The following is a 25,854-nucleotide window of genomic DNA, read 5'->3' on the forward strand; positions in this document are numbered from 1 at the left end:
AGTCGCGGGTTCGCGCCCGAGTCGCGCCAAACATGCTCGCCCTCCCAGCCGTGGGGGCGTTATAATGTGACGGTCAATCCCACTTTTCGTTGGTAAAAGAGTAGCCCAAGAGTTGGCGGTGGGTGGTGATGACTAGCTGCCTTCCCTCTAGTCTTACACTGCTAAATTAGGGACGGCTAGCACAGATAGCCCTCGAGTAGCTTTGTGCGAAATTCCAAAAACAAACAAACAATAGTTCGACACATAGTTAAATTTTAAGCTACCTGATAGACCAACGCAATATGGCCTTGTAAATGATACCAAACAGGGCCATAATTTATTGACTCGCTACATTTTCAAAGTACGGCTAGTTGTTGGATCAAGGCGTTATGTCCTCGTATGGAAGCCAATAAGATTATTACGAGAGTCGTGTTGGTTATTTCGACAATGCATTGAGTCAATATGTTATGACTGTTGGAATACCGATTTATTGTGCCATAATGTGTTGATCAAACGCGTTGCAGATACATCAAGTGTTTAAAAACTATGCCATCATTGATTTCTTTGGCAGTGTGTTGAACCAGTACATTATGGCTCGGATGACTTGCCATAGATACCAAGTAGCCTTTCACATCCCATAGTGCATTTGGATGTCATGAGAATGAATCATTTACAACAGAGCCTACATAATATAGATAAAATTCAGCATGAAAATTGGCCATTAAGAGTTTGTTGCTTCACGTCCTTATGGCTCTGTGGGCTATTTATCTATAGGGCAATAGCATATTGAGTAATATGCTTGCTTGGAATTGAGCTTCACAATAGGCTATCTTTACTCTGCCCACCACGAGTATTGAAACCCGGTTTCTAACAATGTGAGTCTAAAAACATCACGCTGGGAGCTGAGTCAATACGTTATGGCCTTGTAAGATACTTAAAGTGCCATAATGCATCGTGTCAACGTTATGGCCTTGTTGGATACCGAACCACTGGACTGCAACGTTTTGAATCTACGCATCGTCTTTAGGTCATGTGATTGGCTAGTTCAAGTATTTAGAAATAATAACGAACACTTACAGAGGCTACAAATCAGAGATTAAGAGAAAAGAAATAATACTGAATAATTCTATATTTGGTTTAATTACAAAAAACCGTTTGCAAATGGTGACAATGAACACACTGAAAGCTGCTCTACTGGGACAGAGAGTTTACGAAATAAACTAAAATAATGTGGAAAACGGTTTACTGTCTTTGTTTTGTTTTTAACAATGATATCTTTAGCCTGATAAGAGGTAGAACTTGAAAGTTTTAGGTTATTTAATAAGAATGGAGTGGAATAGTAAGTAGTCTCCTTTGCAAACTGGTCGAGAAATTTGTCTGCATTAACGGAATAAACGTATTGTTAGTTAGCAGTATTTAATGAAATAATAGAAAAGAAGACGATGTTACTAAACTGTTTTCGAGAAAAGTAATTTGTATATCTTATTAGTCAAATCAAATGGGGTTTTTACGCTAAAATTAGGTTTCAAAATACACTATGTAGACCGTAGTATATTTTGACACCTGAGGAAATGAGAAATTCGGGAGTTAAATTTAGACAGAAATGTAACACAATTTGATATTTATTTGACTGTTTATATACTAGAGAATATAATTTAAGTGTAGCAATAAATACTGTTTGACGCTGGACCATTAAAACGGGTATTTAATAACTGCTTTCAAATACACCGAATGATGTATTAACAGTTAGTAAATGTACATTACTACTGCTTAATTATTAACAGTTAGTAAATGCACGTTTTCTATTTTACTTAAAATTGGATTTTTTTCTCCTTTATTCTGGTGTCAAAGTTATTTGAAAATTTATATTTTCGTATTACTATTGCAACTATAAAAACTGAAAGAAGAAGGAAGTATTATTGTTAGCTAATTGACAATTTTTCTAATAGCTTGTCCTTAACGTGACCGCTTAAAGTCATAGTTCTTAGCTGCTGAATACACGGATTATAATGTTAAACCGAGTGTTCGATTTCTGCTGTACGTACACCAGAGATAGCCCCTTATGCAGATTTGCGATTAAACAAACAAATATTTACATACTACACGATAAACATGCAAATAATTTCAGAATACATTTGATTGCTTTTACGATGGTGATTTCTTCTTCAAAGAGTATTTAAAGTAATTTATAAATAGGATATGTTATTGGAAACATTTCTGTTACTTGTTACGTTATGTTGATTTTGAGTTTCATTTTACCTGAGTAAATTAAACGAAGAGGTTTGATGATGGATGGCATTATTTAAATACATCTTCCATAAAGCTGCGCAATACTGTTTGTAATCGCGAACTTCGTTATTGTTTCGTTTTGTAGTGTGTAGTTTAATCATCATTCGTATTTTGAAATGACAAGAACAAACTGGATGTGAATTCATAGTTAAACAGGGTTTGTTGTGATTGTTACTATTTCTTTGTTTCTGGTTGTCGAATACATCAGAAAGTCACCAGGTAATATATACAGAGAGCAAGTTTACGGGGGTCAAGTATGACTTATTATTTATCGTGCTCCATTACGAGTCCAAGAATTCATGGTTCGCAGCTCATTGCTGCAAAAACGTACTCTGCACTTTGAAGCAGTGGATGCGTAATAAGAGTGACGGTCAAACCCCACAATTCGATCAGACAAGAGTAGCTGAGGATTTGGCGATGGGTTTTGTTTACTAACTGCCATTTCAACTAACCCATCAGTTTTTATTGGCGTGTCACTAAAAGTTGTGTGTACATATTACAGATGGAACGCGTTTGCGTGTGACTGTTGCTTCAAGTTTCTTCTGTTTTCCGTGCGGTGACGGTAGTGTTCCAAAATCAATATAAATGACAGAATGGAAAACCTGCTGCTATTTGGTCCTCTTAAGGTGATTACGTTAGTTCTCGTGTGAAACCATTGGTTGGACGTTCGTTTCGTGAGTCCCTGCCTCGTTAACTTAAAAAGGTTTCATTGTTTCTTTTTTTGCAACTCATTTTGAAACCAAGAAGGTTTATAAACTTCTCTATAGCCAAGTACTAGGAGAACAATAGACAATATACATGTTATTTTGTATGTATAGAATATACCAAAATGTTGTCAGTTTTAATTACAACAGTATAGCTGATGGCATATCCATCGGATACTAGCCTAGACTACGTGACGCAAACCGTGAACCCAACACGGTCATTAATGATGGGTCCTGTGGCTAACCCTAGTCAGTCGGACGTGGAAGTTATGCGGCAGTATATTGAGTCTCTGCCACAGGACCTGAGTTATCGTGAGGAACTGATGAGTGCTCAGCTATGGAAGTCAGTGAAAGGTGAGCTCCTGGGAACATTACTATTGACTGTGGTGGGCTGCGGGGCTACTCTGTCTTTTCAGCCAGGCTCGGCTGATACACATGCTGTCACGCTTCAAGTATCTCTGGCATTTGGATTGGTCATAGCTTCACTAGTCCAGTGGATTGGGCCAGTCAGTGGCGCCCATATGAACCCATCGGTATCTTTAGCATTACTAGTGACCCACCACATTAGCATGCTTCGTGCAGGTCTTTACATACTGGCCCAGTGTGTTGGAGCTCTGGTTGGAGCCGCTGTATTGTACGGTCTCACACCGTCAGAGCAGCGTGCTTTGGTAAGTCTTGGAGCGTGCGAGCCATCTGAACATCTCCATCCAAGTCAAGCCTTTGGGTTAGAGTTTCTTGGGACCCTAGTAGTGATATTGACCATCTTGTCCAACGCTGACCCGGCCAGAACAAACTCCGGATCAAAGGCATTGTCCGTAGGATTATCTTATACCGCTGCCCATTTGTTGGCAGTAAGTATACATATATATATACATTTTTTTCTTCTGAAGACAAAGCACATGCTATAAAGTAGTATTTTTTGGATTTATTGACTGATATACTTTAATAAATGAATTGAAAACTTACTTTCTACAGAAAGAAAATGGAATGTTAACTAAAAATAAACGAAATATTTCACTTAAGGTCACAAAAATAATTGAAACCTTTGATCATGTGAAAATAGCAGATATTGTTTTGTAGTAGTTTGGAGAAAATGACTAAAAACAAAATGTACTTTTATTATATTCCATTTTTGCGATACATATCGGTATGAGGAGTAATACAGTCACCACCTTAATTATGAATGCAGTTTTCACCAATTAAGATGATTGTTATGGGAAAAAGTATTTTAAAAATAAACCCTATTTTATTATAAATTTCATTTCTAGTTAAAATAAAGACTGGATCTAGATATATTTAGAAACTGAAGATTACTTTTCGTTTGTTTTACACGAATTTGGGACTAACAAAAGTTTTTTTAATCTGGCTTAACTTTTTGAGGTATTATTAGATTTATGGCCGAAATGATCGCTAATCGCGAGGCACCTAATTTATGAATCAATGTATTCCAATCACTGTAACTCAGAGTGGTATATTATATTACCCATAATAATTACTTTTTTTTTATTGGTAATTTGTTTTGATGAAACGTTAAAGACAAATATAATATGATTTATAATTATTACTTCGAGACACACAAAATCTTTCCAAAGACTTATTAAATCATGCTTTAAGTAAGTTTAAAATAGGTCAAAGAGGTTAAAGTAAGTAAACTTCTGAAGATGTCCGTGAAATCTGTATTAGAGAACGGTAGTTAAGTAATTTCTGAGAACAAATTAAACGAGATTCCGGAGATTAGGGGTGACAAAGTAGACAGATCAACAACACTATGTAACACAAATTTTGTTCCTGGATAGTATGTGTTATTTCTTAATTGCTTATGTTGTAAAAGTACAGAAAATGGTCATCATTCCCTTCAAACTTTGCTTTTGTGACCTGGATAATGAAATTTAGAAATTAACCTATTTTCTATGTAGAAACGGCCAAATTTGCATATTTTCATTTACATAAGGTCTGAATAAAGCAACATATGAATTAAGATATACACGAATTTCTACTAAAGCTATGTAAAAATGTTTAGAAGTGAGTAGTTTTTGAGATTTGCGTCTGTAATGTAAATCACTTTACCAGTCCCTAAATATAGTCTCCCATCATGTTTTCGTTATACGCTCCTTGGTAGCGGCGTTCAAAGTCCAGTATATCTTGGTGGAAGAGCTCGCCTTGCTCTTCCGAGTATGCTATCATGTTCTCCTTGAATTTATCAAGATGAACGTCAAGGATATGGACTTTCATGGACATCCTGCAGCCCATTTTGCCGTAATTCTTTACCAGAGCCTCAACCAGTTTCACATAATATTCGGCCATGTGATTGCCCAAGAAGCCACGAACCACTGCAACAAAGCTGCCCCAAGCTTTTTTCCCTTCCTACTGAGCTTCTTGGGGAATTCTGTGCACTCCAGGATTTTCTTTATTTGTGGTCCAACGAAGACACCAGCTTTGACCTTTGCCTCAGACAGCTTAGAGAAGAAGTCTCGAATGTACTTGAAGAATGCAAACACCTTATCAAGAGCTGTGACAAATTGTTTCATAAGACCCAATTTTACGTGTAATGGTGGGAACACCTTCTGGAGGTCCACTAGTGGCTCACACTTGACATTGTGCCTCCCCACAGAGAACTTGGTCCGTTGTGGTGTCCCTGCTGTCCCAAAGGCAAAGATAACAGGAAAAGTTGGTAAAGCCTCCTTGGAGACCCATCAAGAATGCCATCATTTTCAAGTCTCCGATAACCTTCCAGCCATACTCATCATACTTCAAGGCTTCTAGCAAGGACTTGATGCTGCTGTATTCCTCTTGGAGGTGCACTGAATGAGCCAGGGGAAGAGACGAATACTTATTCCCGCTATGGAGCAGCACAGCTTTGTAGCTTCTGGATGCGTCTGGAGAATGCTTGCTGCTTCTTGACGCCATCTCTGATAAAATCAGATAGGTCTACGTGTTCACTTAGGCAGCTAGAACTAAATTGAAGTGGTGAGTGGTGAGCCCTTGCATATATATATTACTATGGAAAGTTCTAGAAAATTCTAAAAGGTTCTTGAAAATTCTCGTAAGTTCTACAAAATTTGGATAATTCTTGTAAGTTCGAGAAAATTTCTATCAGCTTCTCAGCATTGAATCTACCTGGAATGTTCTAGAAAATGGGTACATTTGAAAATTTCATTACCCAGGTCACAAAAGCAAAGTTTGAAGAGAAAAATAGGTCTTTTCCATTTACTTTAGGCATAGGCAATTGGGAAATAACACTTTCTCCCTAGGAATAAGAAAAAGTAAACATTTTGTTACATAGTGTAACAATCAAGTAAGTGAATTTCTAAAGCTATCAGCTAATTTTGAAATGGTGAGAGGCTATAAATAACTTTTTTAGATGAATAGTGAGGATAAATTAAGAGAATTTTGAAGCGAAAATGAGGCGAAACATGTGTTAAGTATTGATCCTTAAAACGGTTAACGATACTGAAGGAAATGAGTTTTGGAACTGTAGCTTTCAGAACTGTTCGTTACGAACAAAAAAATATGCGTTGTTTAGCATTTAGTGACGGTAAAGTAACTATTTACTGAGCTTGTCATTGTGAAAAAGATAAGTTCAAAAACTGGTAATTAAAAACGGACCAATTACGTGTTTTTTTTTCTTAAAATGTTTTCACAGCGTTTTCTCGTGCAAATGGTAAAGAAAAGAGCAGTAATTAGGTTTATTCTATATTCCGACAAGAGATCTACTGACCTATCTGTCTATCTGCATGTTTGCTTCTAAACTTCAGATGTAGAGCTTCGAGAGATACACAATAACGTGTATAACTCCAGTTCGAACCTGGTGATATATACATAAAAGCAAAAAATATACACTCTATTAGAAAAGATGTCTCATTAGGTTTGAAGTCTAAATCCAAACAGAAACGTGTGTACACACTATATTACAATCTAAACAGTGCGTGGTTGAGATACCCATTACCTTGATGAAATATAATAATTTCTTGGTCCTTAAGTAGTTTCGTTGCTATTATAAATTTTATTTGAGCAGTTCAAAGAAATGCAACGGGTAAATTATGTAGACGATTCACAACATGTAACAGATAGCAAAATGTACAAGTATATAGAAAAATAAAATGTGAAAAAAGATAGAAACTATTTTATGAAGTTGATGCTATCAATATTTTTCTATTGGCGTTCTGGGTTCGTGATTCCTGTCTACAGATTATTAAATACCTTAGGTTGAACTATAACAGAGTTACAAAATAGTATTTGAGAGTATAAAATTCGACACCCTACACGTGTCCTGTTTTATATTTTTCAACAACTAAGTAAAAAGAATAACTTTTATTTATGCTGCATTCACATTGTAAAATATTCCATTTCAAATCAAGAAATGGGTAATCGCTCTTTATCGAGTGGGGCTTAATCGTTTAATGGTTCTAATTTTACAAAGTGCTTTATATAAGCAGTTTCACGGATATATAAGTACTGTATATATTTTAAGTTCTTGAATAAACATATGACGTCTTGTTTTAGGTCTTCATTGTAATAAATCTTCTGCGAGATTTTCTGTGTGTTTGTGAAATATCTTACGCACATTTTTTTGTCTCGATTGTTTACGTAAATAATATTGCGTTGTTGCTATTGAAAAGAATACATATCACTCTGGTTACTACATAAAGAGGAATCATTTCATGAAATGAACGTTTTCACAATGTGAACGCGATACTTAAGCTTGTCTGCATTAACTCTTTCTGTGGTATCGTGAAATCAAAATATTGATGGTTATATATTCTTGGACACAACAATTTTGAAACCTGAAACAGATCAGTTTGTAAACTTGCCTTCAGTATCTCATTCTGTAATATTGTAGAGTAAAAATATGGATGACTATATATTCTTGAATAAAACAATTTTGAAACACAGAATTTTGTAAACCTGAAGATGACCTAGGAAGGTCGAAACGTTGTTCTCTCCTTATCAGTAAAAGTGTTAATACCCATATCAGCCGTTCTAAGATACAGAATTATATATTCTTAAACACAAGAATATTTACCTTTGTGTCATAATACAAATATGCACTTCAGCTTTTATGTTTGCTTATTTCAGCATCTGGAAGTTTAAGTCTTTCCATAATTATAAAAATAAGTTTTCCATTTCATGTCGTGTTCAATAAAAACGCAGCTACAAGAACAAAAAAATAATAAATTGTTTATCTTTCATATTTCGCATTTACTAAAATGTTTCTTAGATATTTTTACTTACTTTCGAATGAAGAAATGTATTATTTAGACATCGTAAGATTTATTGTATAAATATTCAATACGTATTAACTACGGTGTTTATGGTGGTTAGTGTGCCAAGTTTGGGTCGTGAGTACGTTATAAGAGTGACTGTCAATTCCTTTTATTTGGTCAGACAATAGTAACTCAGTGGTTGACAGTGAATGCATTCCCTCTGATCAGTCATACACTTCAAAATTAAAAACAGCCATGGTTAGATACTCCTTGTGTAGCTTTGCACGAACACTCTCAAACAAGCATTGTCTTCGACATATACTGTTCACCAACTGAAGCAGTTGCGTGCCCCAAATATACAAAGCAGTTTCAGATTATACATATTTTTATAAACAATTTAAAACATAACTTAAAGTTATGTTTAACTCATACGTGAGGTTCCCACTACCATAAAAAACACAATGTTCAAGATAATTGCCCTTCACTTGTTGTGATCCACATCTTACACGTGTTCCTTGCAAAGGGCGATTTGCACTTTCTTTTTTTTTCCACTTTCGAGAACATTTAATATTTTTAAGACGTTGGTTAATCTCAGGGATTGTCAACCATTATCAAACAACCTCCAAACTCCAGGAATTTTTCTAAGCATACATACGTATTTCTTTATTATCATATTTCGTTCTATGGGATCAATGAAAGTCTTTATTCTGTCCTGTATAGGATTTATGAGCTGTTTTTGTTTACATGGTGTATAGTTCTGCTGTATCGTTGGTATCGTATGCAAGTATAATTCAACAGTAAAGGGATACATATAAAGTTCCAAAGCACCTAAATAAAACACAATATGTTATATAAATTGGTGTCCTGACTCATATAGACTCAAATCTAAGTCGCATTTTTTTTGCATGGAGTCATTTTTCTCAGACCGAATGAGCTGATTCATGAATAATATTACAATTAATTTTTGGTGTTGCCTAATAATAACTAGAAAATAATTTGGTATCGTAACTTATAAAGTTGACTTTAATTTTAGCCAGTGTTAAATATGCTGTTCTTGTGCGTCTGTCTGTGGCTCAGTTGTTAGGCTGCGTCCTGTTACCACAAAAAAACAAACAAAAATCAGTAGCTAAATGATAAATCGTGTACAACACTTTGGGCCGTGGTGTGTGATAAAGATGACTGGACTATTACAAGTATTGACGGTTAGTGCTGTTAAATAGTTGGCTTCCCTCTAATTTGTCATCCCAAAACTAGAGACGGTGGACGGCCGATGAATTGCTAAAAACGAATATTTGAAAACAAACAAATAAATTTTTTTGTTTTATTTATTTGATGTCAACCGACAGTGCAGCTATTCGAAAAGGTCTTGGTCGTGTATGAAGGGTCTGATAACACGTGCTTGTTTTCTTTTTTAACTATTATCTGATCTATCTTGTAGAATTAAGAAGATAAACTGAAAAAAATATGCTGCTTTTGATACCAGATAAAAATTATATAGTTATAGGTCAACTGTTCAATAGAAATATTGAAATTATAGAATTCATTAAACTATAAGATAAAAATGATATACCGAGTTAAAAAACAACAACCAATAAAACCTCCTCGATATCACTTGCACTATAAGTAAGACATGTATAAAGCACGAACCAACTTAATACCGTTAAGAGTTTTACCTATATGACGAGTGAAGTTTGTTATTAATTCAATAATATTAATAATAGCTTGATTAAACATTTTGAAAATTTTTCAACTTAAATACACGCTATTATTATGAACTCTGTCCTGGATAGTACGAAATAAACAAAGCATAATATAATTTATATCTCCAGTCTGGAAATCAAACATCTTACGACATTTTGAAAAACTAGAATATGGAAATTAACATATTTACAGCTAATTTCATTTGTTAAAGTCATATTGGAAGATTTAATGTAGGAAAATGGATTATTGCGTTAGAAAATGTTCTATACATATAACTGGATAGGTTCAGGCCCATAGCTAACTGTGAGAGTATAGCTTCCATCCTTGCCATAAAGTGCACATGAGGTGCTTTGACGTCACTCACCACCATAAAACAGCGACGTGTTGTGTTTCAAGATCTGGAGTCTCTGCTGGTGCAAGTGGTAAGACAAGTGATCGATACAGTAACTAATTGGACCTTAAGAACAGTTTCACAACAAAATAAGTTTAGCAACCTACCTTCAGTCAATTCGTTTTGTTTAATTCGCTCTTACATACTTTATCTGAAACTAAATATTTTCTAAATAAAATATACAGGTACGAAATTTCTGTCTCACTTTCATCTAGAGTCGTCATTTCCTTCTTGCACGGTTCTTGGTTACTCCTTGTAGTTCTTCAAGGGTGGCTACTCTATCTGCGGTATCTATAAAATTCGTAATCACGCAGTGTTGACTATTATTCGACATTTACCATCAGCCATCACCGTGACTGCCAATGTGATGTTCGAAACAGAGTTTGGTGCTGTCTTTTAAACTACGACTTAGAGATTTCTTTTGTGAGAGACAGCCTAGACGGTTATATAACGTTTTAGATGTTTGTATAACATGACCGAAATCGATCATGTAGTCATAAAAACAACAACAAAAATAAGAGAAAACTGTAATCCTGTCAGCAGTGTTGTGTTCTACAGAATAGGAACTCTATACATAAATAAATGATACACGACATAAGTACAGTTATAACAGTAAGTTAATAATCGCTATGATACGTGTGGCATGCCTGTCATATAAATATGATATTACATCCACGGCTTGCACGCAGTTATACATATAGGTACATATCTAGTAGAGTATCAGGCTACCTATAAGCCACAGACTACATTGAAACGACCGAGTCGCAACGGTTATATAGTCGTTGTTATCTCCTAGGCAGTCAAATAAATTTAAAAACTTGTGATGAAGATAACCTAAGAAAGTCGAAACGTTGTTCTGTACTTTATTTTAATTGAAGTGCTAATACCCATACCAGCCGTCTTGAGAATACATTTTTACTTCAAGGGTTTTTAGTTACCATAGCGGTAAGTACCGTAATAAAACGTGATCATTGCGTAATGTGTAGGGGTAGATTTTAAATTTGTATTCTCAATAGGGCTGATAGAACAATATTAAACAACAATAAAAATAATTATTGGGCGATCCCTATTACGAATCACTACCGCGGCTTATAATGAATTTCATTTGGACAATATTTATAGTCAGTTGATGAGAGCTGACTATATACGGTTCTCAACTGATCCAGTTGTCCTACACAAAGAAACACAATACAACACAACAGAAATTATAATTAATCTAAAATATTTTAGTTCTACGGAGTTAATAATATTAATTATTTAGCATTTAATTTAATTATTCGGCGAGACGAAGTGCATTAAACCAATATTTGGTTTTAATAAAATTATCAAACACGTTTTGTATTTAATGTGACACTGTATTTAATTAAACTCAGCAATTTAAATGTATTTCAACGTTGCATGAAAAAAAATCACGCTTTAGTGATAATTTCATGTCAAGATATCAACCTAACCTTTATTCTCAAATAATTCAACGCAACAAAATATCTGAGCCTTAACACAGAAGATTTTGATAAAACATCTTCTGTAGCAAACACTTTACACGTTATGTATTACGAATATAATACTGTTTGTATTGCGCAGTCTTCAATTATTAACGTTGAGGGCGGGCTTTGTTGTCAGCGCGCCTGATCTGTCACTTCTCGAAACCATATCGCCGCAAAAAGGGCGCATCGCGATTTGAAGCCGTGAGTGTACTTTCAATATGAAGGAATAATTATATTTTGCAGTAAGATAAGAGTAACCCAATAGTCGGCGACGAGTATTATTCACTAGTTGCCTTCCCTTTGATTCGTCACTTTAAAATTAGGGACGGCTAGGCTTGTGTATAGACTTCAGCGAACAAACGAACTATTATGTTCGACAGCTGCACGAGGTTCACCGTCACGTAAACTACACAGGAGTTTTTAAAATTTTTCAGTTAAGTTAGTGCCGAGTTAAGTGGTAATAAATTTTTATTTAGTTATGAAAAATGGGAACACTTTGCTTGAAATATATGAATGTATAACTTGATGTATAATATTAATTTATATTATTATACGGCTTGTTTGTTCGTTTTATTAGCAAAGCCGCAGTGGGCTATTTGCTGTGACCACTGCGGGGAATTGAAACCCGAACTTTTGCGTTGCAAGGCCGTAGACTTAACGCTTGTTCCACAAGTGGACATCCTACGGCTGAGGAGAAGTTTGGTTATTTGTTGAACACAAGTAAACGCGGTTAACCCTTAATATTCTATTCCATACGTGTACTCACCTGAGCAAATTACGACTGTATACGAAATACTAAATCATCACGTATTTTACAATTAATTTATAATCTTATTTTTTGTACCATTCACTGACAGTTATAGCATTTTTCTTTCTCATTTTTCGCAGTAAATCAGAATTTTTTAGTATATTAATACAGCTTCATAATAAATAACATTCTGCCTATAGGGGTAGGAGGGGAGTACGTATTGTTGTATAAGACGTTTTTCATTATACAAAGCTGGTGTGTGTTTTAAGAATGATTAGAAACCATATATCAAGAAACTTTGTATTTCTTTTTCATTAACATCACATCTTGGGTTCAATATAAGGCTTATTTGTGAAAATAAAATACGGTACTGTTGTTTATGGATTAAGTGGGTTATGTTTCTTTTGCGCTAGTGAGCAATGCTTAGAGTGTTATTGAGTTCGTAAGTTATCCCTTCATTGTACTGGTTTGTTTCGAATTTCGCGCAAAGCTACACGACGGCTCTCTGCGTTAGCCATCCCTAATTTAGCAGTCTAAAACTTATAGGGTAGGCAGCTAGTCATCACCAGTCACAGCCAACTCTTGAGCTACTCTTTTACCAACGAATAGTGGGATTAATTGATACATTATAACGCCCCCACGGCTGAAAGGGCAAGCATGTTTGGTATGACGTAGATTCGAACCCGTGACCTCGGATTACGCTTCAAGTGTCTTAACTTCCTGGCCATGCCGGGCCGCAACATTAGCTGACCTATGATCCTGCATGTTACAGTTGTCATAGGAACTAATAGTTATTCAAATGAAACTTACTGTGAGCCATTTGACAGAAGAAAACGTTTGAATTCATTCGAAAATCTAATAATAAAGATCTAAGACTGTCCAAACTGCTACGCATAATACTAACACTGTCCAAACTGCTACGCATAATAAAATGTAACATGAAATCCGATACTCATGCTTAGTATAGTTAAGATACACTTGCCAATGTTTTTATTTCTATTATACATGTGACAGCTAGCTGAAAAGGATGAATGTGTGATATTCAGAGAGGAACATTAAGTGACATAAAATGTGAAGAAGAACTGTAGTTTCTGAATGTTACCTTGTGTATAAACAGCATGATTATTTTTTTTCAGTAATAATTAAGCTATTAGTGGTGAATGATAGATATGTAATTACTTAAATAACTATAATTTGAAAGTGTGGTCAATGATTATTCCAATAACGTGATCCCAATACTTATTGATCAATATTATTCCCGAACTCAAATCAGGGAAATGTTTATGCTTATCTATTTGGCTTCACGTAGTAATTTGTTGTTGATTCGATTTTATCTGACTTCCAGTACCCATTTTAAGCCTTTACTTTCCAGGTTATGTATTAAAAACAAAACTTAGATTTTCTGTTTTTTGGGTATTGGTATTTTCTTATAGCAAAGCCACACTGGGCTATCTGTTGAGTCCCTCGAGGGAAAATCGAACCACTGATTTTAGCGCTGTAAATCCGTAGACTTACCGATGTACCAGCGTGGAACTGTTTTTATTTGGGTGTTTTTTTCTTTTGGATTGGTTTGGTTTGTTTCGAATTTCGCGCAAAGCTACTCGAGGGCTCTCTGAGCTAGCCTTCCCTAATTTAGCAGTGTAAGACTAGAGGAAAGGCAGCTAGTCATCACCACCCACCGTCAACTCTTAAGCTACTCTTTTACCAACGAATACTGGGATTGGCCGTCACTGTATAACGCCCCCACAGCTGAAAGGGTGAGCATGTTTAGTGCGACGGTGATTCAAACTCGCGACCCTCGAATTACGAGTCGGACGTCTTAATCCACCTGGCCATGCCGGGCCTTATCTTTTGGAATACCAGGTAGCAGACTCAACTGGATGACTACATCTACCGTCAGTTACAACAATCAAAAATATAATTCATTCTAATTTGAAAGACATTAGGTTTTTGTTACGACATTATTATACTTACTAATCTATGGCCCATCCCCGGAATCGACTCAAGGGATTTTTATATCCTCCCTCCCAAAATATTTCTTTCTACCCCGATTTTCAGTATGTTGTGCAGAACACAAGTTTTGATAAAACTGCAGTGGAATTATTTTTCTCAGATTTTTTTCCTATTCAAATTCTGCTAGACTAGAATATGGCCACGTGCATTTGAAACCTTGTACATTTAAACAAAAAATTACCCGCTGCAAGCTTTATTTTACATTTAATCAGTTTGACCTCCAGTACAACCAATGTATCTATAGTGGCATAGCGGATGTAACGAGCAAATTAACGTTTCTGTCAGTTTTACTGTAAGACAGCAAGATTCAGTAAAACTCTGTTATCTTTTAACTCAAAAGGACAGTTGATTTAGTTACGATAAGTGCTTTTCAAAGGTCAATATCCTCATGAAAAATATTTTAAGTAACTGGAATATAAAGGGAGAATGGAATATAACAGCCTTCGTGGCTCAGCTGCAAATACATGGACTTATGACGCTAAAAATCGAGTTTCGATATTCGTGGTGGGCAAAGCACAAATAGACCAATTTGTAGCTTTTCGCTTAACAAGAAAGAACAGTATATATAACAAAACATTTGGCTGTCACATTGGAATTATAGAAAATCTAGTTCAATAGATAAATTTGATAGCCAAAGTTCAAGTCATTAGTGGGTGGGTTAACCCAGGCTGTCTAAAAATATAATTGTCTTCGCTTTACGACAGAATGTGTTGGGTCCATCACCAGATAGTTGCTTGTTTGGAAAAACTAGACTTACTTTACAAGCAAACTAATAATATGCCCATTATAATACAATGTTTTTAAGTTCCGCTTAAAGCCGTGACAATCTAATAAATCGAAATGTTTCACTGTATACAAAGTGAAACGTTACAAGATTGTAATTTCCGACATTTTTATATTTAAACGCAGTCTTTAATTATACCTTTTTTTAGTTATAGTTATAACTATCTAATATGGTTTATGTTTGTTAGCAGACATTTTTGCTATAGTTGATTAAAAAACACACAGTTCAGACGTTGCTTTTAGGGAACATATGATAATAATGATGCGACACAAAACTCTAGGGACCCGGCATGGCCAAGCGTGTTAAGACATTCGAATCGTAATCCGAGCGTCGCGGGCTTGAATCCTGGTCGCACCAAACATGCTCGTCCTTTCAACCGTGGGGGCATTATAATGTGACGGTCAATCCCACTGTTCGTTGGTAAAAGAGTAGCCCAAGAATTGGTGATGACAAGCTGCCTTCCTTCCAGTCTTACACTGCTAAACTAGGGACGGCTAGCGCAGATAGCCCTCGAGGTGGTTTGCGCGAAACTCACAACAAACAAAACCCTAGAATCGGAAGTACCCGACGTAGCATACCATCACTGAACAATTTATAAAGTGACTCTTCAAATGATATGTGTATTATATAATACTTTTGGCTTCATTTACAATTACTGCAGGCATGTTGAACCATGATTACTAACAAGATTAATTTTTATCCTTCGTTAATACATACTGTTACATTTTTGTAAAGGTGTAAATAAGAAAGAAAATTGAAAACTTAGAAGAAGGTATGTCACTACTAATACATACTTAGTGAAGAAGGTATGTCACTACTAATACAAACTTAGTGAAGAAGGTATGTCACTACTAATACAAACTTAGTGAAGAAGGTATGTCACTACTAATACAAACTTAGTGAAGAAGGTATGTCACTACTAATACATACTTAGTGAAGAAGGTATGTCACTACTAATACAAACTTAGCGAAGAAGGTATGTCACCACTAATACATACTTAGTGAAGAAGGTATGTCACTACTAATACATACTTAGTGAAGAAGGTATGTCACTACTAATACATACTTAGTGAAGAAGGTATGTCACTACTAATACAAACTTAGTGAAGAAGGTATGTCACTACTAATACATACTTAGTGAAGAAGGTATGTCACTACTAATACAAACTTAGTGAAGAAGGTATGTCACTACTAATACATACTTAGTGAAGAAGGTATGTCACTACTAATACATACTTAGTGAAGAAGGTATGTCACTACTAATACAAACTTAGTGAAGAAGGTATGTCACTACTAATACATACTTAGTGAAGAAGGTATGTCACTACTAATACAAACTTAGTGAAGAAGGTATGTCACTACTAATACATACTTAGTGAAGAAGGTATGTCACTACTAATACATACTTAGTGAAGAAGGTATGTCACTACTAATACATACTTAGTGAAGAAGGTATGTCACTACTAATACAAACTTAGTGAAGAAGGTATGTCACTACTAATACAAACTTAGTGAAGAAGGTATGTCACTACTAATACAAACTTAGTGAAGAAGATATGTCACTACTAATACATACTTAGTGAAGAAGGTATGTCACTACTAATACAAACTTAGTGAAGAAGGTATGTCACTACTAATACATACTTAGTGAAGAAGGTATGTCACTACTAATACATACTTAGTGAAGAAGGTATGTCACTACTAATACATACTTAGTGAAGAAGGTATGTCACTACTAATACAAACTTAGTGAAGAAGGTATGTCACTACTAATACAAACTTAGTGAAGAAGGTATGTCACTACTAATACATACTTAGTGAAGAAGGTATGTCACTACTAATACAAACTTAGTGAAGAAGGTATGTCACTACTAATACATACTTAGTGAAGAAGGTATGTCACTACTAATACATACTTAGTGAAGAAGGTATGTCACTACTAATACAAACTTAGTGAAGAAGGTATGTCACTACTAATACAAACTTAGTGAAGAAGGTATGTCACTACTAATACATACTTAGTGAAGAAGGTATGTCACTACTAATACATACTTAGTGAAGAAGGTATGTCACTACTAATACAAACTTAGTGAAGAAGGTATGTCACAACTAATACAAACTTAGTGAAGAAGGTATGTCACTACTAATACATACTTAGTGAAGAAAGTATGTCACTACTAATACATACTTAGTGAAGAAAGTATTTCACTACTAATACATACTTAGTGAAGAAGGTATGTCACTACTAATACAAACTTAGTGAAGAAGGTATGTCACTACTAATACAAACTTAGTGAAGAAGGTATGTCACTACTAATACATACTTAGTGAAGAAGGTATGTCACTACTAATACATACTTAGTGAAGAAGGTATGTCACTACTAATACATACTTAGTGAAGAAGGTATGTCACTACTAATACATACTTTAGTGAAGAAGGTATGTCACTACTAATACAAACTTAGTGAAGAAGGTATGTCACTACTAATACAAACTTAGTGAAGAAGGTATGTCACTACTAATACAAACTTAGTGAAGAAGGTATGTCACCACTAATACATACTTAGTGAAGAAGGTATGTCACTACTAATACAAACTTAGCGAAGAAGGTATGTCACCACTAATACATACTTAGTGAAGAAGGTATGTCACTACTAATACATACTTAGTGAAGAAGGTATGTCACTACTAATACATACTTAGTGAAGAAGGTATGTCACTACTAATACATACTTAGTGAAGAAGGTATGTCACTACTAATACATAGTTAGTGAAGAAGGTATGTCACTACTAATACAAACTTAGTGAAGAAGGTATGTCACTACTAATACATACTTAGTGAAGAAGGTATGTCACTACTAATACATACTTAGTGAAGAAGGTATGTCACTACTAATACAAACTTAGTGAAGAAGGTATGTCACTACTAATACATACTTAGTGAAGAAGGTATGTCACTACTAATACAAACTTAGTGAAGAGGGTATGTCACTACTAATACATACTTAGTGAAGAAGGTATGTCACTACTAATACATACTTAGTGAAGAAGGTATGTCACTACTAATACATACTTAGTGAAGAAGGTATGTCACTACTAATACAAACTTAGTGAAGAAGGTATGTCACTACTAATACAAACTTAGTGAAGAAGGTATGTCACTACTAATACAAACTTAGTGAAGAAGATATGTCACTACTAATACATACTTAGTGAAGAAGGTATGTCACTACTAATACAAACTTAGTGAAGAAGGTATGTCACTACTAATACATACTTAGTGAAGAAGGTATGTCACTACTAATACATACTTAGTGAAGAAGGTATGTCACTACTAATACAAACTTAGTGAAGAAGGTATGTCACTACTAATACAAACTTAGTGAAGAAGATATGTCACTACTAATACATACTTAGTGAAGAAGGTATGTCACTACTAATACAAACTTAGTGAAGAAGGTATGTCACTACTAATACATACTTAGGGAAGAAGGTATGTCACTACTAATACATACTTAGTGAAGAAGGTATGTCACTACTAATACAAACTTAGTGAAGAAGGTATGTCACTACTAATACAAACTTGGTGAAGAAGGTATGTCACTACTAATACATACTTAGTGAAGAAGGTATGTCACTACTAATACATACTTAGTGAAGAAGGTATGTCACTACTAATACAAACTTAGTGAAGAAGGTATGTCACAACTAATACAAACTTAGTGAAGAAGGTATGTCACTACTAATACATACTTAGTGAAGAAAGTATAACACTACTAATACATACTTAGTGAAGAAAGTATTTCACTACTAATACATACTTAGTGAAGAAGGTATGTCACTACTAATACAAACTTAGTGAAGAAGGTATGTCACTACTAATACAAACTTAGTGAAGAAGGTATGTCACTACTAATACATACTTAGTGAAGAAGGTATGTCACTACTAATACATACTTAGTGAAGAAGGTATGTCACTACTAATACATACTTAGTGAAGAAGGTATGTCACTACTAATACATACTTAGTGAAGAAGGTATGTCACTACTAATACAAACTTAGTGAAGAAGGTATGTCACTACTAATACATACTTAGTGAAGAAGGTATGTCACTATTAATACAAACTTAGTGAAGAAGGTATGTCACTACTAATACATACTTAGTGAAGAAGGTATGTCACTACTAATACAAACTTAGTAAAGAGGGTATGTCACTACTAATACATACTTAGTTAAAACGTAGTAATTTCGCAAAGCATAATTTCTTCTGCATTAAGTATTTATTTACAGAAAATTATTTTTTCACAGTTTGTCACGTACAGAGTGGTTTTAAATAATATTATATTTGTAAAAAGCCTCGAAGAACTAAATTCCATCAAAAACACTGCGAGAGTTGTAGTTTTTATTCAGGTTACACTATACATGACACCGAGTGTTTCTAAAACCGTCACAGAAGGTGCTGAATGCACCTTGCGTCATCTTTAAATAGCACATCAAATTCGTCCCTGAAGACAGATACTTTATACGTCATCCGTTTTGGTTAACGTTTCTCGATCGACGTAACGTCCATTACAGCGATGTGTATTTGATTAAAATAGTCAATCATGTATTGTCAAAGAGGAGAAAAATAAAATCCATATTAGTTTGTGACAGAACAGATTTAGGTATGTGACATAATATGGTTTTCAAGCTTCTTATAGTGTACTTGAAGTATTCTCAATAAAACTAATGATTCTTATGGGTGATTTATCTCTTTTTTTCGGAGGGGGGGCAAATAGTGGTTAAGATATAACTACTTTATATATAGGGGTTTCTTTATATTGCGCTTATCGCAAGCATTTATTCTAGAACTTTAAAGATGGTGGAAATGTTTCAGACAAAACTATTCTAAAACTATACGACAAAGTTGGTTTGTTTTGAATTTCGCGCAAAGCTACATAAGGGCTATTTGAGTTTGCCGTCCCTAATTTAACATTATAAGACTAGAGGGAATTCGAACCCGCGAATATCGGATTACGAGTCGAGTGCTTTAACCATCTGGCCATACCGGGCCACGACAAAATTGCTTGTCATCTTAAGGCTCGGGCACTCGACTCGTAACCTGAGGGTCATGGTTCGAATCCCCGTCACACCAAACATACTTACCTTTTCAGCCGTGGGGGGCGTTATAATGTGAGGGTTAATCCCACTATTCGTTGGTAAAAGAGTAGCCTAAATGTTGGCGGTGGGTGGTGACGACTAGCTGTCTTCCCTCTAGTATTACATTATTAAATTAGGGACGACTAGCTCAGATAGCCCTCATGTAGTTTTGCGCGAATTTTAAGAAAACACAACATCTTAAGGCTCATTCTGAACCACTAGTTCCCTCCTCACCCCTCTCCTTGTTCACAGTTATGATATAAGTGTTACGGTGGTTTAACTTTACATAATATGTGGTTGCATTACGAGTGTTTATTCTAATAATTTTTTTCATCAATCTATGTAGCAATTTCTTAAAGATTATTTTTAAATTGCGTTCGTGACAAAAGAGATTATTGTCATATGTAAGAGTTTTTTTTAATGTTTCTGAAACGAGGAAAAAATCAATATTTAGTCTCTCAAGATTGTGCTATGGAACGAGATAAAAGCACATCGTATTTTCTAAAGCAGTCTTAGTGAACAGTAACAGAAACATCGTAACACGATCACTTCAAAAACTTTTTAAAACTATCGTGTGTTTTTATTGATCCCTGGAAACTTTAGGTAATGGATGCCATAGTTCTCGTTCGTCTTCCATCATAAAATCATGTTTTATGTTCAACATAAAATCTGACTGGTTACTTTTGAAGTAATATTTTGCTTACTTCAACTTAGGAATAAAATGTGTAATTATGATCGATACTGCCAGGCGAACATTAATCGAAAGGTGAATAAAAATTGTCAAGGCCAAAAATTACTGAATCATCTAGTGACTTATTTTTATTAATTGAAGATAAAGTGTACTGAATGTACATAAGAGATGCACATGGGATGTTCACTAAGAAGAACATTTTTTATATGTTTGTACCAAAAAGTACGCACCTAGATACATTCTTTACTGTAACACCAAACATACTCGCCCTTTCAGCCGTGGGGGCGTTATAATGTGACGGTCAATCCCACTATTCGTTGATAAAAGAGTAGGCCAAGAGTTGGCGGTGGGTGGTGATGACTAGCTGCCTTCCCTCTAGTCTTACACTGCTAAATTAGGGACAGCTAGTGCAGATAACCCTCTTGTAGCTTTGCGCGAAATTAAAACAAACAAACAAACAACAAACAAACAAACTTTACTGTAAATTTAGGCTCAGTGTGGCCTGTATATAATACTTACCGTGCCAGCCTGCGGATAAAAAGGTTCAAGGTTGGAGCACGCTATATAATGCTGAACATGCTCTTCAATTTCAGCTGTAGCTACGTTATAAAAGTGACAGTCAACTCGCCATTCGTTTCATAAAGCTGTATAGGTGGCTGTACTGTTGACTGGTTACTCCATATTTGGTCAAAATAAAGGACAGCCTGAGTTTTCGGATTCTGATTTGGCTCTTTGATCATGCCATTAGAGTTGAAAATGCCAGTGTAAAGTTACCAGCGGACCAGTAGTATAAATAATCAACTTTACTGACAAACGTATGTCTTTACTAACGAACCCGCTAGCCTACGCTTACATGGCCACTGTAATATAGATTTACTGTTTAAAATACTAGTTTGCATTTTAAGTTGAATTAACATTACCGCTATAATGTAAATTTAATTCCTGTAACCATGTTAAGAATGGTGATTAGTAGGCCTACTTATTTTCGTGCTCTAACGTAAATCAGTGCCAAATTTGAGGCCCTCTTTCGGGAAATCCTCGTGAAAGCGTTTTTGCGAAATACCCAGATTATCTAAGAGGATAGTTGAAAAGTTTTTACCTTTGTGTAAACCTCGGAACCGACACGATTCGCTTGGTATTATTTAGAAGTTGGCTAGTTCGACAGTTTAGAGAGGAATTTCGGGAGCCTTCAGGTTCTTCAATGGTGGGATGAAATTTTTTACCTTTGTGCAAACCTCGGGATAAAATCAGTTCGTTTGGTACCATTTAGAAGTTAGTATGATAAACGGTTTAGGAGGAGTAACGTGACACACAGGAGCGGTCTCATTTTTTTTTTTTGGAGCCTGGGAAGAATCTAGTAAATGATGCCTATAATGATAAGGAATTTCAAAAGTAGATTAAGAGGCATAGCATCGGGGGCTCTTCCATGTGTGAAGACCCGGGTATTTGCCCGGTTTGCTCAACAGATAACATTGCCCATGGTGACATACAGACACACATTTAATTTTTGTTATATGGATAAACTATTAAATTGGTAGTCCAAACATTCACAGGAGTGCATCAACCATGGATAAATGATTATTTTATTTGTTTAAAATGCTGGAACACAAACATTCATTAAATCACGTGCTGTGGTGTTAACTGTGTTAGCTTTTCAACACTTAGTACAAGAATTAAGATAAATCATTAGCTGTGCCTTTTAGTGGTAAATATTCGGTATGATCGGGTTACGTAAACATTTATCATTTAAACGGTATAATATAGAATCTTGGTGGATAATTTAACTTGAATATTCATTTTACTGGTAAACATTATAGGTTTTTGATCGTGTAATTAGTTATACCTTTCCAATGATAAAGAGTACTGAATATGGATACCCAATTACTTGTAAATTTTAATGGTAAAAAATGGGATTAGTATATAATTAATTCGTTATACCTTACAACAGGAGTCTTTCAAGGTTACACAACAATTTTAGTTTTTCAACACTTAGTACAAGAATTAAGATAAATTATTAGCTGTGCCTTTTAGTGGTAAATATTTGGTATGATCGGGTTACGTAAACATTTATCATTTAAACGGTATAATATAGAATCTTGGTGGATAATTTAACTTGAATATTCATTTTACTGGTACACATTATAGGTTTTTGATCGTGAAATTAGTTATACCTTTCCAATGATAAAGAGTACTGAATATGGATACCCAATTACTTGTAAATTTTAATGGTAAACAATGGGATTAGTATATAATTAATTCGTTATACCTTACAACAGGAGTCTTTCAAGGTTATACAACAATTTCGAAGGCACAACGTTCCATTTCAAAAAATAAACTCAAGGAATAGAATATGCCATTAACAATGCTTCCCAACGGTAAAAAAGTAGATTACATTAAGTAATTAATTATATTTTTCAATGGTAACTACTTTCCGGGGTAAGCAGTTATGTTATGCTTTTTAACATTGAACAATAGAATAGAAGAACATAACTGACTGCTCAAAAACGTAACTTTATGAAGGTATTTGTAATTGAAAAATACAACAAAAAAACGTTGAATTTCTTTTATCTGTTCTGTTTATTTTGAGTTTTAAAAATGGAATGAAACTGCTCCGAAAAGTCCATATTTTTTAGATTTCTCCAAAAAAGCATAACGTTTTAACTTCTCCTCAAAATTTACTTCATAGGGTTTCTTTTATTTAAAAGAAATTTTTTATAATACCTTTATATGACTGGTCCTTTTATTTTAACTTGATTGTTCTTGTACATTTGAAATGTTCTGATCAGATATCACCACTTTTGTTGTTGTTAGGGTGTTTAATCACAAGATGCACGTCGCGGGATTGAAACGAGTTGTCGAACATGCTCGCCCTTTCTGGAGGGGCGTTATAATGTGGTGGTCTGTCCCACTTTTTGTTGAATAAGTTGGCGACAGGTGTTGTTGTATAGCTGCCTTCACGTTTAGTCTATCATAACAAAAATACGGACGGTTAATGCAGAGAGCCCTTGAATGTCAATGCGCGAAATTCAACAAACAAATGTTGAAATTAATTACAAGTAATATTCCATCTATAGTTGGATTCTAACTTCAATGCAAGGGAAACTGTGAAAACAGATGCACTTCGCCATCCCATCATTTCACATTTTTCATCTACCCTTAGGCCATCAGGTTCAACCTAGTAGATGTAGAGTGCAATTTACCATTCAAAATGATCAAACATATTACTGTAAGTCCTACAGCAAGCCCTAGTTCAGATTATTACTCACCAGTGAGATTTTGTTTCGTACTGGTTTTCTTTTAGTTAATATATGTTTTGCCTTCCCAACAAAAATAAGAGGGCCCGGTATGGCCAGGTAGATTAAGGCGTTCGACTCGAAATTTGAGGGTCGCGGGTTTGAATCACCGTCGCACCAAACATGCTCGCCCTTTCAGCCGTGGCAGCGTTATAATGTGACGATCAATCCCACTATTTGTTGGTAAAAGAGTAGCCCAAGAGTTGGCGGTGGGTGGTGATGACTAGTTGCCTTACCTCTTGTATTGCACTGCTAAATTGGGGACGGCTAGCGCAGATAGCCCTGGTGTAGCTTTGCGCGAAGTTCTAAACAAACCAAACCAATCATTTGCGAATGAATATACTGATAAAATAAGCATTAGTCCATTCTTCTTTTATTCACGTCCAGCCTTAGCAACTTTAGTTGTCTTGAGTTATAGCATTTCACTATAAAAACTAAAAGATGTTAGTATGAAAAATGACACTTCTGTGCAACATTGCAGTAAAGGAGTTTCAAACAATGACGTACAAAAGAGTAATATTGGAATCAACGGTAAGAAAGATGTATTTTTTTTCGTTGCTCCATTAATTCTACAAAACACTCGGCGTTTCGGTGTGATTTCGTTTCAACTTCTGAAAGCTCTAAAATAAATATAGCAGAGAAAACGTACTCTTAAACGAGACGACACAACTGATAGGTATAAACTGATCAACAGGTTTGCTTATCAATTTTAAATTTAAAGAAGAACATTGTAGTGATTAGTTGTATCAAAAAAGAAGCGCCAGTTGTAGTTTATGAGTCAATAGTCATTTTCATCCACTCATTTCATACTTTAATAAAAATATACATTTTACTTACACATTCTTGCTACGAGGTCGGATAATTCGACCTACCTCATAACCATTTTGTAATCGCGCATTTTACAGTGTAACCTTAAATTTTAATTCTGAAAGTCATGTAGAAATAATCCATATACAGCTGTATCGTCCCTTTTTGGTACTACTATCCCTACATCATATTACTTTTAAAAATGTTTTTATTACTTGTAACAATATAATACTGCATATATGTGTGGAAACGTATGTCGCGATATCTGTACAGTAGTGAATATCACATACTAGCAGTACGGAAGTGTTTATGATAATAGCTATGCATTACTGACTAATTTAAATGAAATACATAAAAACACATATTACAATATTGACTTTCAAACATATGTATATCCGTATATTGACAATACCTTTACCATATAATAAATAATAATAATAATATCAAAACGTGTTCACTTAACTAGATAACTAGTAGTGTATAGGTGGAAATTTCTAACGATGACAACACTGGTTGTCATTAGTTGGAGATGAACATTTTTTTTGAAACACTTCTACTAAATTATGGAAAGTAAGCAAACAAAACATGTGATAAATTCTTCTATTATGAAGAAATAAATCATATAG

At 34.8% G+C, this 25,854-nt stretch overlaps 1 protein-coding gene across 1 annotated transcript in view; it reads left to right on the plus strand.

Annotated features, from left to right (window-relative positions):
- Positions 1–2,908: 2,908 nt before the first annotated feature.
- The window catches only part of LOC143223812 (aquaporin AQPcic-like), a 47,320-nt gene continuing 24,374 nt past the window's right edge, over positions 2,909–25,854 (plus strand). Inside the window, exon 1 of the mRNA XM_076452559.1 lies at positions 2,909–3,823. Coding sequence (XP_076308674.1) covers positions 3,131–3,823 — 693 coding nt within the window. The 5' untranslated portion in view covers positions 2,909–3,130. The remainder of the gene's footprint in view (positions 3,824–25,854) is intronic.

This window comes from Tachypleus tridentatus, chromosome 1 (genome assembly GCF_004210375.1).
Source record: "Tachypleus tridentatus isolate NWPU-2018 chromosome 1, ASM421037v1, whole genome shotgun sequence".
NCBI classification, from domain to species: Eukaryota; Metazoa; Arthropoda; class Merostomata; order Xiphosura; family Limulidae; genus Tachypleus; species Tachypleus tridentatus.